General features: G+C 42.8%; 1 protein-coding gene across 4 annotated transcripts in view; it reads right to left on the bottom strand.

The window, feature by feature from the left end:
* Positions 1-15,000, bottom strand: part of LOC143021407 (uncharacterized) — a 639,877-nt gene that overhangs the window by 75,503 nt on the left and 549,374 nt on the right. For all 4 annotated transcript variants that reach the window (XM_076178846.1, XM_076178847.1, XM_076178845.1 and 1 more), the window contains one exon: positions 1,774-3,046. In XM_076178846.1, the coding sequence (XP_076034961.1) occupies positions 1,774-3,044 (1,271 nt within the window). In that variant the 5' untranslated portion in view covers positions 3,045-3,046. The remainder of the gene's footprint in view (positions 1-1,773; positions 3,047-15,000) is intronic.

The raw sequence follows: 15,000 nt of genomic DNA, 5'->3' as shown, positions 1-15,000 counted from the left end.
TGAAAGCAGTGCCGTGTTCAAACCCGCAGGAAAACTCTGCTTTAATAAGCCCTTGGTCTAATATCAGTAATGGTTATTTACCCCGAAGAGATTAGTTTTCATCTATTGCATATTCTTTGGATCGTTTGTTACTTTACCCTCCGGCTCGCGTGGAAGTTAAAGTTACGCAAACGTATGGGAAGAGGAGTTGTGAGTTATGATGATGGTGACGAGGGTGATCATGATGACAATTATGGTGATAAAGGAGGCGGTGATGTTATTTCTATTGTGATGACAATCTTGACTAGCTCCGAAAACGGCGCTGGTATATGTGTGTACGTGTGTGTGTGTGTGTGTGTGTGTGTGTGTGTGTGTGTGTGTGTGTGTGTGTGTGTGTGTGTGTGTGTGTGTGTGTGAGTGTGTGTGTGTGTGTACGTGTGTGTGTACGTGTGTGTGTGCGTATCATCTACGACAGATCCCCATGTGGAGAGTTCCCAACCTACCCTACCACCTATGCATTTTTATTCAGTCCTCAGAATTAAGCGGCAAGGGAAGACACAACTTTCCTCGTCTCTCTTAAAGGGATAAACCCAAACATTAGAGTAAACTCCCTTTGCTCTCTCCTCCTTTCACAACAGTTTGGTGCTTCCATCCCGATTCGTCCCTGAAGCCGCCTCTCAATTTCTCTTCATCCCTGTTTTCCTTTCCGTACTCCTCCTTCTAGGCCCCTCACTCATACTCCTCCTACCCCTACTCCCCCCGCCTCTCACCCATACTCCCCCCTACCCCTCCTCCCCCCCGCCTCTCATCCACATTCCTCCTCTTCCACCAGCTCTCGTTGTGTACCAACTCATCCGTTTCCTCCGCCGCTATCTACTTTATTTTACAAACACAATTTCACATTACCTTTACCATCCTGTTTTCGATCTTCCTCTTTCTGTCGTTCCTTCCACACTTTTTCCATACATTCTTAACCCCCACTCTCCATTTCCATATCCATGTCATCTTACCAGGGTCTTGTTTATTTTCTGTACATTCGTTTTTTTGCAACTTTACCCCTTATTCTCTTGTTTAGCAATGTATCGAGTCTCTTCATGATCCTTAGAGCCCAAAGATAGTCAACCTCCACTGCCATTACCCTCTGTCCACAGTTCTCTTCCATACAGTGGCAGTTTTCTCCAAGTCATACCCACTCTGGAATTCGTTAATATTTTCCTACCTTTCCAAACCATTTCATTGCTCATTATGCTTTTCTTATTTGCAAAATATTCTGTTTACGTCCTTCTCCATTGAAATTACCCTCATTCTCTGCTATATCTACTTATGAATATCTAAGGATTACAAATTCCTTATTTAGTATGTGGTATGTGTACGTGTACGTGCGCGCGTGTGTGTATGTGTATGTATGTACGTCTCACGATGTCGGAAAGATGCCAAAATACCTTTCTATAGTTAACAATATCGAAGGACCAATTTCTAAAGAACCAACTAGCAATCTTACACACACTCACACGATCTTACACGATCAATATTATTGCGGGATATTCTGTATTGCAAAATATCATTAACGGTATTGGGATGGTATTGAAGAGTCACACATTTTTCAATACCATCCCTACACCGCCAATAACATTGTACAATACAGAACATTTCGCAATAATAATGATCGTGTAGGACCCGCTTTACAAATAACCAAGAACGAAATTGCGTCTACAAACAAAACCTGTAGGAGGCAACACCGAAGTGTGCGTTTGTTGAAGGTAGACGATGGAACGAGATCGCTAAGGTACTCACCTGGAGAGCGGCACGCCCCTGTAAGCCTGAGGTGCCACACAAGTGACATCCTCGACCGCTATGGAGGTATTAGGGGTGTTGGCCAGCTGGACGAGCCACTGCAGTGAACAGTTGCACACAAGCGGGTTGTCCCTTATGTCGAAGGTGGTGAGCGAAGTCCAAGGGAGCTGATCTTCGCGGAGAGTTCGAAGGCCGCAAGAACGAAGGTTGAGCTGCCGGAGTCTTGGCACGTGGGCCAGGAGAGCTCCGTGGAGGAAGGCCAAGCGTGAGTTGTGACTCAAAGTGAGCACCTGCAGGTTAGGGCAATGTCTGAAGGCCCCAGGGTGAATATACTGCAGGTTGCGGCATCCTGAAAGCTCCAGGTTGACCAGCTGGCTCAGGTGACGGAAAGCTCCTTCAGGCACCTCACTGAAATTATTGCTACTTAATGAAAGGGAGTCAAGGCTTATTAACGAACCGAGCGCCTCCACCGGGAGCGAAGATATCAAGTTCTTGTTCAGGTTTAATTTCTGTAATCTATGAACTCGGTAAAAAGCTAGTTCAGACACTCGGGAGATGGCGTTCGACTCAAGGGAAAGCGATTTGAGGTGCTCGTTGGGGATGGAGTTCTCGGCGATCTCAGTGATCTTGTTCCTGCAGAGATCGAGAGCCTCAAGTTCCACGAGGTTCTTCAAGGCGGAAGTCTGGATCTCCCGCAGTCTGTTGTCACAAACGTTAAGGACGTTCAGCTTTCCTAGGGCCCGAAAGGAGCGTTCGTAGAGAACGGTCAGCTCGTTGTGCGCCAGAACAAGAACTCGAAGATTTCCGAGGTCGCTGAATGCCGCTGAGTCGAGCTTGCTGACGCTGTTGTGACTGAGGTCTAGATGTCTCAGAGACTCCAGCCCATCGAAGGACCTCGACCCGATCTCAGTGAGGTTGTTATAGCTCAGCCTCAACTCCTCCAAGTGGGTCTGGGCCTCGAAGTTCCCGGACCCGAGGGAGTGGATGAGATTGTGAGAGAGATCGAGTTGTTTCAGGTGAGAGTAGAAGACGAAGGCCTGGGCGATGGAAGTGATGAGGTTATGGGCGAGGTGGAGCTCACGGAGGTTGGGATTGAGGAGGATAGGCACCGTGTCCATGTGACTCTGAATGCACCTGGCGCTCGGGATGGCCTCGTCGCAGGCACAGCCACTTGGGCAGAAGGCACCTGCTCGACTCGCAAGGCACAACCAAAGGCCCAGCCACCACACCACCGCGACGTGCCCCAGGGCCGCTCGTCCGAGACCGTCCATTACTGAAAAGAACAGAAACGCATCTTGTTAATAATCTGCGACCTTAAGGAAATGAGAGATATAAATAAAAACTGCAGAATATTTGGAGTAATTCATACATCTCACACCCATATTACGCGCGCGCACGCACACACACACACACACACACACACACACACACACACACACACACACACACACACAAATATATATATATATATATATATATATATATATATATATATATATATATATATATATATATATATGCATGAGAAATCACATAAACTCGTGATTCTAAATATGCGGAAAAACCACCAAGGAAAAAGAAAAACTGATGACCAAGCGCTTTCGTCTGAGGATGTCTGAATAGACGAAAGCGCTTGGTCATCAGTTTTTCTTTTTCCTTGGTGGTTTTTCCGCATATATATATATATATATGTATATATATAATGTGTGTGTATGTGTGTGTGTGTGTGTGTGTGTGTGTGTGTGTACATGTGTACATATACTGAAGAGTGTAGCTGGCAGTAGGAACATGGAATTTAAGTTTCTCCACTTCTATTCACTCCAATAGTGATGTACTCTGTGTTAAATACCGATGTGCTACTACATTTCACTCCAATGATACATATATGTGTATATGTTACAGTAAGAACACGTACCTAGGGATTACGCGTAATCCCTGAATGTTTCAGTGAATACGCGTAATCCCCGTTTCACTAACCTAACCTAACCTAACCTTAGGTTAGGTTAGGTTAGTGAAACGGGGATTACGCGTATTCACTGAAACATTCAGGGATTACGCGTAATCCCTAGGTACGTGTTCTTACTGTAACATATATATATGTAAATATATGTATATATATACATAATATATATACTTATGTGTATATATACATACATACACAATGGCGATGATTGTCATGATAGTGGTAATGATAAGAACATCGTTTACGCCTTTTCAGAAATTTGCGCCGCGTAAGGGCGATCGTGGGCTGATGTATTTCTTCATTATGGACTCTAAGTTCACCGGAGATGATCTCTTTCGGCCGTCGATGGCGTATCCACTTGCGAGGGAGGATGAGAGGGAGGAAGAGAGGTGGGAACAGAGTGAGGAAGAGAGGGAGAGAGGGAGAAAAAGAAGAAGAAAGCGAGGAAGAGGTGAAGATAGTATGAAAAAATGAAGAGAATGAGGGTAAGAGAGAGTGAGGAAGAGAGGGAGGAAAGTAGGAAGAATGGCAGGGAAGAAGCATAGTAGGGAAGGAAGAAAAGAGAGAGGGAGGTGGAAAGGGAGGGAGAGAGGAAGGAAGTGAGGGAGGAAAAGAGGGAACAACTGAGGGAAGAAAAGGTGTAGTAAAATAGGAAGAAAAGCGGAGAAAAAAAAAGAATGGTACGGAAAGAGAACAGGAGGGAGAAAGAGAAAGAGGAGATGAAGGAAAATAAGAAAGAAAATGAGTAAGAAAGGTATTGAAGGTGGAAAGGAGGGAGGGAGGGAGGGAAGGGGGGGAGGGAGGAAGAAAAGGGGGAGGAGAGAAATTCAAGGCCTTCAGTTTGAGAAGTACATAACCGTGTGCCCGTCTGTACTCATAGTATTTTTATTTTTCTTGTCGAAAATTAACTTCATTAGAAAATCCAAATTCTCTCTCTTACACACAATGTTTACAACTAAATATACGCATTGTGCGTGTGTGCTCGTGTGTGTGCGTGTATGAGTGTGTATATGCGTGTGTGTGTGTGTGTGTGTGTGTGTGTGTGTGTGTGTGTGTGTGTGCGTGTGTGTGTTTGTGTGTGTGCGCGCGTGTGTGTATGAGAGAGAGTGAGACAGAGTGTGTAAGTAATTACGAGTATATTTACCTAATTCTAGTATAGAGGAAAGGAGCAACACTCGTGGGGACCTGTCTCCTATTTTCCAATAATCATACCTAGTATGAGAAAGAGAGAGAGAGAGAGAGAGAGAGAGAGAGAGAGAGAGAGAGAGAGAGAGAGAGAGAGAGAGAGAGAGAGAGAGAGAGAGATTTCAAAATTTTGAATCAAATTAATTTTCGGCAAGGAGAGACTTCTTCTCTGAACCTCGAGAACTTCGAGTGTCAGGGAAAGCTTCCGAGAGTCCGAAGAAGAAGTTTGTGATGTTCAAAGACACTTCCGACTGGAGTATATTTTTTTCTGTAATAATTATCTCTTTCTTATTTCCAATAGGCCCCATTCAAAAACCGGAGGGTTAGATGCAGCAAGAACATTGGTTCTCTTGTGAGGAGTGTTAATATGAGGAAGTTGAATTCAAATTTTTGCCATAGTTTGGGTCTTATATTTTATTCTAGTTGTTATCAAATAAAAGACACTAATATACAGGAAGTCTTACGAAAAAAAATATATATATCATCTACTGAGTGGAGAATGGTTGTATATGGATGATGTTGTGACTGCATGAGGAGGAATGGGCGGGGAAGTGGGGGGTGGGGTAGTATGTGTGAGTAAATTTTGACGCAGCCCGAAGGGATTTCTCCCCGTCCTCACCTTATATGCAAAGGGGGACGGAGAGGGGGGGTCGCCGATTAAATGAAGCGGCCTCGCTGTGGATGTACTGTGTCTTGCGACACTGCTTCTGACCCAGGGCGGTGGGCAGGGTGCAGGGATGACCCGTCATCCAGGAGGTGCTCAGATGAGAGGAAGGGTGGGAGGGGTGTGGAGGAAGGGTGGGAGGGGTGTGGAGGGTATGTAGGGATGAAATGGGTGGGAGTGTTTTTATGCCTTTCCCTTTTTGGCTACCTCCCTTGGAAGGGGGAAAAAGCCTTGGTATATGTATGTATGTACCTCTTCTGCACATTGGGGTATTATTGTTTATGTTATGGTTGTCACTAAGCTATTGTATCAAAATCCGTGAAACTCTTATAGAAAAGAGATCGTCCGGGTACAATCGGTAATAGAAATAAATGACTGGGTTTTGAGAAGATTAGTTCTTACAACTTTTTTTTTTTTTTTTTTTTTTTTTTTAAACCCAACTCAAGACCGTCGGCGTCTTCCACTGTCTAGATGAAAACTAAAGAATTTCATTACAAAGTTATCTTTTTACAAACACACCTTAATTAGGCCCTTCTTCTTACTGTATTTTCTGCTGAAATCTATTTCCGCATCGACTTATGCTCTCCCTCTTCAGACACAGGAGAGTTATTCGGCCATCTTGTTATACATTTTCCAGAATCTTCGTATACGGTACGGGAGCTCTAATTATCTATTATTCATTTCTTTATTCATATATTTATCATTTTTTCATTTACACACACACACACACACACACACACACACACACACACACACACACACACACACACACACACACACACACACACACACACACACACACACACACATACTCGCAGTGGATAGAAAATTAGAGTGAAAAAGTCAGACAGATATTTAAAGTCTAAGTGAGGGCTATAAAGGCAGACGGACACAAATGCAAGAAAGGAGAGAAAAGCGAGTGAGATTGAGTGAAGGAGCACGTGAGAAAGGGAGGAAGAGTGAGTGAGTGAGTGAGTGAGTGAGTGAGTGAGTGAGAGAGAGAGAGAAGAGAGAAGAGAGAGAGGGAAGAGAGGAGAGAGAGGGAGGAGAGGAGAGGGAAGAGAGGAGAGAGAGGGAAGAGAGGAGAGAGAGGGAAGAGAGGAGAGAGAGGAGAGAGACAAAGAGATAAAGAGATAAAGAGAGACAGAGGCAAAGAGAGAAAGAGAGACAGAGACAAAGAGAAGAAACAGACAGACAAGTTGATAATGGGAGTCCACAGTCACAACCTTTTCGTCAAATCTTGATAATTGCAAAGAAGAGAACTTTCAGAGTCTTGTCCTTTGATGTTGGCCAGCTAGATTAGCGCCACAGTTTGGAGCGGACCAGAATATTCTCTTTAAAGGGTGACACTGTGTCCTCACAACGTCGCTCCCTTAAAGTGACTCTTTACGACATTGGCGAGCTCTTTAAATGACACTCTTGATTGTAGTAAGGCCTTGAAGTAGCCCTCACAATGATCTCTGCTATTCGTAGTAACGCTTGAGAACCGGCATTCCAAATTATTATGTTTCTGTCTTGCTGCATTGCTTCTGACGGATGGGAGTGGGATGGATGAGGTTAGGTATATGCCCTGAGTGGCTACCTTCCTTTTAAAAGGGAAGAATCTTGTTTGTATATAGACAGAAGAGGCGTAAGAGGCTGAGCAGGTCAAGTTTAATTTGAATTAGGTTAGGTTAGGTCAAGTTAGATCAAGACCGTTGAGGTTGCCATTTAAGGTTATTTAAGCACGTACTACGTCAGGTCAGGTAAAAGTATCATAGTTTAAATAATGGTAGATTAAGCTAGGAGAGTTTAGCTTTAGTTAGATTAGAAAAATGTTGGTTAGACTGTATCATGAGGTTGCCATTTAAGGTTATTTAAGCACGTACTACGTCAGGTCAGGTAAAAGTATCATAGTTTAAATAATGGTAGATTCAGCTAGGAGAGTTTAGCTTTAGTTAGATTAGAAAAATGTTGGTTAGACTGTATCATCTACTGGCTTAGCTTTCTGTAAATAGTTTAAACTGTAGTATTACGTGAGTTATGAACAAGTTAAGTCATTGGATTAGTTAAAGATAGATATTCAAGTTCCGTTCCATGTAAAAATTCCAAGGATATGATTGTATACTTTGAGGATGTCATGACAAGCGACAGGCGATTACGTACACTAGAGTACCTGGTCCGAAGGGTCAAAATAGGAAATACTCTTCAGGCCACCTCCCAGCTATCTACTAAAGAGAACCTTATTATATATGTTATCATATCTGGTTCTAACCACAATTAGTTCTTAGTTCTAACCAAGGATGAGCCTTCATGATTAGGTCGTCACTAGTTACTAAGGATATAGAGGAAACCTCCCACAAAGGCTTATGCACTGATTTTTATGTAAGGTATTCATGTTGTTTTATAGACACACTCGGGATACATAGGTACAGGAGTGAACAGGCACGCACTCACATGCGCGCACACACACACACACACACACACACACACACACACAAACACACACGTAGGAACACACAGTACAATCATGAACAACCAGACCAGCATATACACTTACAATCAGGGACACGCGTACAAACATACACGCGTGCATGGATTCGCTCTTACACACACATATATGGACGCAAACGCATGAACACATACGGCAGGAACACACGCACATATACTCGGACGTATACATGCACACACGCGCGTGTGTACAGGTATGTACAAACGAAAGATTGAACGCTGTGCCTGTTGACATTTTCTTCTACAGTCCAACGAAGAATAGATTGGTCTAGTCGCGTATCAGCGAGTCACTGCCAAAGAACTGGAAGAAGTCAGATCTAAGATTAAACTCCTTTTGTTATGTGACAGACTTTATAGTTTTATTCAGGTTGTTGTTCGATCTATTTCAACGAGTAATGAGCTTAGGACTTATAGAGTTTAAATTTATCACATTAAACTCTTTCTAATTAGATGTTGAACGGTTCAAATTTATCTAAGTTAACTTAGTGGAACCAGGTAATTGCTTCCTATCTCTACATAGAATTTGGTTCATAGTCAGCTATTCTATTCAGCTGAAGGAGAATCCCCACGCTGAAGACGCAAGATTTTATTTCAAACTCTCCACTGTGGTTGTCCTATTATATTCTGGTTGACGCCAGGCGATTTTATTCAGCCGAAGGCTCCCCTTTCCGACCAAGAAGGGTCAAGCATCAACCGTTTCAGACTTAATCCGCTCTGAGGTCTCCCCATCTCCCTCTCTTCCTGGACCAGGAAACGATTTTAGCCCTTTTGTCCACCTACACTAGGGTCAGGATCCCGTGAAAATGGACTATGTAGGTCATAAGAGTATTTTAGCCCTTTTTGTTCCCTGTCATTGAGGTTGGAATCCTTTGAAAGAATCTACACGTGAAGGATCCACCAAGTCAGTCCCTTAACTTCTTTTCTTCCTATTTTCTTTCCATTTTTTTCTCACCCTCCACGTTCTCCTCATTCCCGTTTTCTGTTCTTATGTGAAGGAGGTTGCCCACACTACGCCATCTTTTTCATTTACCTCACGGGAGAGATTGTCTTGTTCCGAGCTGTGAAGTAAGAGTTCTTAGTGTTGTGTTTCTTTTGTCGTGAGTTCTGAGTTTCTCCTCTTTCTTTTACTCTATTCTATTTTTATCTTTTTTCCTTGACTTACCTCTGTACCGACGGCCACTTTTTAGAGCCAAAATTTCTTCAAGAGAATTCCTGGAAAATATTCTAGGTTTGCTCTTAATTTTTCCTCACTGCAGATAGTCTTCCTGTTTTACATTCTTTTATGGTTTGTTTTCTTGCATTTGTGTAATGATTCTCACCCTTATTGGCCTTCCCATCTCTTCCAACATGGAAAGGTCTATCAAAAAGGTCACGTACATTACTTTCTGATTCCGTTTTCTTTATAAAAAAAGGTGATGCACATTGTTCCATTTTCTTTGTCGTTTCTCTTCTTCCCATTTTCTCTAACTTACCACCCACCTGCCCTTCCACACATCTTCCATTTTCTCTCCTTCTCCTTCAACATAACTTCAGTTTTCATTCATTCCCATTCTCCTCTGAACGTTGTTTCTCTACTTTGTCCTCCTTTATTCTCTACTTCTGCCTCCTTCATTTCTTCATCTTAATCATAGTTTTTCGAAATTGACCACTATGTTTTACCTTGGCTGAAGCTACGGGATTTATGTTTAGCTGAGGTATGACCTCAATATGCTTGATTAGCTTAATTAGTACTTTGGATCAATTCTTTCGTCGTAGGATTTATCTCGTATATATTTCGCGTTCATCTTCACCCTCTCGATTTCATTCAGCATGAGAGCCTCTCGTAGAGAGTGATAACCTTTCCTTCTCTGCATTTCTTCTTTTCCTCTTAATCCTTCGAAGATCCTCTGAGACTTCCGAAGTCTTAGTCTTCCTTCGTGTAAGACGGAGACTCCTTTTACGCTCGCCAGTGTTGCTCAAGTCTCCTGGAGGCCTCACAATTACATGCCCTTGTTCTTTCCCACATTATGTTCTCTTGTTCTCTTGTTCTTCGTCGTTCTCCGTCTCCTTGGGTCAGGACGTTGATGGAGCCTTTTTACTTCAGAGGCCGTCGTCACTTGTATGAATAGAATCGCCTGACGCCACGAAGAACGTAATCACAAAGTATGCTTCTGTTTTGAATCTAGTCGACTGGTGGCGTCATCGGAAGCGTGATGGTCTCGCATTCGCTTGGTTGTGGGTTCGAATCCTACACTTCTCTCCAGTTCCCAGTAGTGAGTGTTACCTGGCCCATCAGTCCAAGCTTATAAGCCAAATGTGACGGCTTCTCACCCCCCACATATGTCTTGAAGGAGTTGATCGAGGTCAGGCCTGAACCCAAGACTCAGCCGAATAAAATTATCTGTTATTGGCCAGAACAAAACATGAGTAAATGGTCCATCATAGTGATGAGATTAAAACTGATCTAAAGAGGCCATGAGATCATGGGTTCACTCCTCAAGAGAAATAAAATATTTTTAGGTTAGTCGGATATGTTTTCTAGGTTAGTCGGATAAAAGATCCATGGATTGAATCCCCTTATCCCACCCCCGTTCTTTTCTAGTCACTTAAATATAGTCCATTGAGGCTTTTAAAGGTCAGATGCACTCTTTTAGATCTGGAGGTCATTTCCCAACTGAATGAAGTAGGTCCAATAAAAAAATAAATAAATAAAGACCTAACACCACAATTCAAACGCGATGGTATTCACAGTTCGTATCGTCCACTTAAATTTTTAGTTAATCAACAAGTTTCATAGCACTGATGGACTGTGACAAAGGCCATTTATTAGAGTGACGCTTCAAAACCTGAAATTAAGGGCTGACAACCGGCTGAACGAGTTTCTGTGATTCGCCACATTTAATAACGGATCAAACGAAATATAATGGGAACGCACTTGTTTATTTGACTGTACGTACATACGTACGTACATACATACATACACGCATACATACATATACACACATACAAAAATGCATTTTCCCTTATCTGGGGAGTGGCCGAGTAGGAGGATAGTGTATAGCCTCTCTACACTTATCTCTAGCCCATTCGTTAACCCTCTCATCTTAGCACCTTGTGGTCATCCCTCTCCCGCCACACCGTTCAGATCTAAGGCAATGCAGCGAGACACAGCACTTCCATATCAGTGTTTGACATGCGAAGCTGGTTTCTCTCTTCAGTGAACGTCACGGTAAGAATCTTTTTATTTTCTAATTGCTTCAGGAACATCTCTAGGAAGACGGCATACTCTAATGGCTATATTCTGGTTAACACATTATTTTTATTCAGCTGTGGTGGCATTTTGTATCTCGGCCTTAGTACATTTACGCCTTTATTAATGATTTTGTTAGCACCTTTGTGACACTATGGACGTTCTTTGTTTTGATGTCAAACGATTTAGTCCTGACTGAGATGCGGTTCCTATACAGAGGGAGAAGACTACTTCGTGTGGGTTGAAGAGAAAGTATCTGACTATCCCTCCGCGATCAATTTTGTAAATTAAAGTCGCTTGGATCTAGCTGAAACAAAATCTATCATGCGTGAAGCCAAGCTGAAAAGGTAAACATATATAATTCTAATCAGTATGTGGCCGTGTTGCAATCTAGTGATTTTATTCTGTCTAACGCCATCGGTTTTTTTCTGATGAGGAAAGGTGAAGACTCGACAAAAAATCATGAATTATTTCCTTTTCAGTTTGAAAGTCATCTCTTAGCTGGGTGAAGTTATTTACCAATAAGGTAAAACTAAACTTCCGATGTACGCAACCATGTTAAAAAAAATTACCATCGACAGCTTATTCTGACGTCACTGGTGGTCTTATTAGCACGGGCAGACTGGATCATTTGAGGTCAGAACGTTTGGTTTCCAGGAAGCCTGGAATCGGGTTACGTCTCAAGAGCTCTTTGAAGACGGATCTAAAGGGGTTATCACACTGGGCTAATTTTCCTTCGACCTCCGATTAATTGGTGGTACCGCCCTCCTCCATAATCTTTTCCGCCGTAAAATAACTAATGCAAACTATTTCGTTTCCTCAAGAATTTACATAAGATACAATTTCATGTACTGAAGGAAATTCATTTTCCTCCAGCATATCAGATTCCTTCCCGAAAGCTGCGAGCTGCAGATGGGCTCTATAAGCCGGAGGAAAACAGCCCAGTGTAATAAAGTCTTTAGGGAGCGTTCGTTCGACGTTCGAGCCTCAGAGTCTAACCAGAGACCCCTAGATCCCCAACCGAGCCTCAAGTCTCTCTCGGCAATTGCTCCTATCATGCAGGAGAGATCTTGAATGGGGAAGACAAACTTCCTCTGTAACGAGGTCCCGAAATAGAAGTAATATATCAGAAGCTCCCGGCGGAGTCTATCACGAAGTGGCAGGGAACTTCTGCAACGAAGTGGCCAACTCAACCCTTTCAGACTGAGAGTCACTCCTTCACTTGAGTATAAGAATATACATATATAAATACCACAAGCCTTTTCCACTTTTAAAGGGGGTTTGTCGGGTCAAAGAACACACACACACACACACACCACACCCATTTAACGTCCTCTCCCATCTTTGCACGTCGTGAGTACAAGAAGACATTAATGTTATCAGGAGCTTCTGAAGAGGCAGGTTCTCGATATCAGAGTCCAGCAGACTGGAGGAGCACCTGTTCGTTAAGCCTTTCACTGGTCCTCGGATTGTCACTGGTGCCAGTTCTTGGTTGTCAGAGGACTACAGAGGTAGGTAATCGAACTCGCATGTCGGCACTGGGTCGTGATGTTGGAATTTAATGATAACAAACCAGCACCAGCGACGTCTCTCTCTCTTTAATGAATAAGTTCGTTAGATATTATATCTTCTATTTCTATTTGGTATAGCTCCAGGTGATTTTGTTCAGTTGATGTGACATCCCCATAGTGTACGGGGTGAAAGAATTCATGTAGATATATTTCAATTTAATCTGGCTTTCCTGAATCAGGCTTTGAAAGCCTCCTGTCTGCAAACCTTACCACTGAATTCCATTGCAACCCATTGAAGCTCTATAAACATATTATTCTCCACTTCAAGCGATTTTATCCATTTGAGGGAATGGCCGGGGTTCTATCTAGGATTAAGAGGGGAGCGCAGAACCCCCACCCCTCCCCTCTCCCCTGCCTCCCCCCCTCCCCCGTCGTCGCGTGATGAGAGGGGCGGAAACTGCGAGGCAGCGGGACGCGAAATTGGCTTCATATATTCGGATCAGGTCCTGAATTCGGGGCGGCGAAAGCGCAGCAGGTGAGAACAGGGGACGACTTCAGGCTTCTCCTCTCCTACCAACGCCACCACCACTATTACCACCACAACCACCATTATCACTAACACAAACAACACTATCACCTCTTTCATCCTCACCTCCAATCATCACAACCACTACCATCACCAACACCACCACCATCACTTTCACTATCACCTTCACTATCATCACCACCACTTTCACCTCCTCCATCACATTCACCGCTACCACCACCACCACCACCACCACCACCACCACCCATACCACAACTAATACCAACCCTAACACCTCCATCCCAACAATTATTAAGAAAAAACAAAACAAAAAAGCAATCACATATCATAATCGAAAACTCTCCTCAAACGAAACAGTAACAATTGCCAGAAAGGTTACTTTTAAAGGGAATATGGCGACATGGTCAGGTTGCGCATATAGCAAAATAAATATCTAAATAAATAAATAAATAAATATCTAAATAAATAAATAAATAAATAAATGAATAAATAAATACATGAATAATGGGGACGAAACCTCTCATCTGAATAAAATCATATGACGGCATTACAACATAAACAAATAAAACTCCCATCCCGTCATTTTCGTTTTAAAAATGCGTTAGTTTCAACCACTTAAGTGGCTCAAAATCTCTTTGTTTACAATGTCGTAAGACAAAGAGTGCTCTTGTAGGCAAAGCGTTGCTCTTTGTCACCTCAGGACAATGCCTCGCTTTTCTTTTGTTTCAAGAGAAACGAGAAAAAAAAAAAAATTCTTACCCACGACTTGATTCTTCAGTCCGGGAATTCCTCCGGCTGAATAGAGTAGTCTGGATGTACGCGCACACGCACACACACACACACACACACACACACACACACACACACACACACACATCCGAATACGCTTTTTTCCATCTTATAATGAGGTACCTTGAGTATATTCGCAACCTAACTACAGTGTCTGGTGGTACATATGCAAAAACCAGTATTGTATGCTATTGGGTTGTAAAGATTATCTGTAATGCCTTTGGTTCTCCCAAAGGTGAATACTTCGGCCGCAACCAAGCTTTTCCTGGACGGAACTCTCCACATATAGTCAACTACTGTATCTGAAGTCGAAAAAAATAATCTGGTATTAGCCAGTATAAAGTCTAAGGTTCTGTTTTACTAGCCGCTTCAACAGCAGCGCTTCAATTACAATGTAAATCAATATAGGGTTCATACGATACCGTGCCTTTTTTCATTGACTATGCGGTACCGCCGCGGTTTCCGCGCGGTTCAAACCGCTGGTGTGAACAGGACCTAAAAGTCATGCCAATAGGTTGAAGGTGCTGAGTAGGAGGAAATTATTTTATTGTTTTTGTTTCAGAGAGAATAAACTAAGTGAGAGCGAGAGATATTCTCCTTAATATAAACAGATGAATAAACAAATATATGAATAGATAAGTAAAAGAATAAATCAACGAGTAAATAAATAAATAAGTGAATAAACGAATAAATTAAAAAAACAACTAGATAAATAAGCCCCGTTAGTGAATGGCGTCACATGAAAATGTCAACCGTTCTGTCTTTGGGTGTTTGATGGCGGCTGTGGGTACTGGTAGTGTTGGTGGTGTGGTGGTGTAGTGGTGGCAGTGGTAGTAGTGGTGGTGGTGA

Source organism: Oratosquilla oratoria, chromosome 42, assembly GCF_046742065.1.
Source record: "Oratosquilla oratoria isolate Oo_2021 chromosome 42, ASM4674206v1, whole genome shotgun sequence".
Taxonomy (NCBI): domain Eukaryota; kingdom Metazoa; phylum Arthropoda; class Malacostraca; order Stomatopoda; family Squillidae; genus Oratosquilla; species Oratosquilla oratoria.
This window is presented reverse-complemented; position numbering and strand designations above follow the sequence as displayed.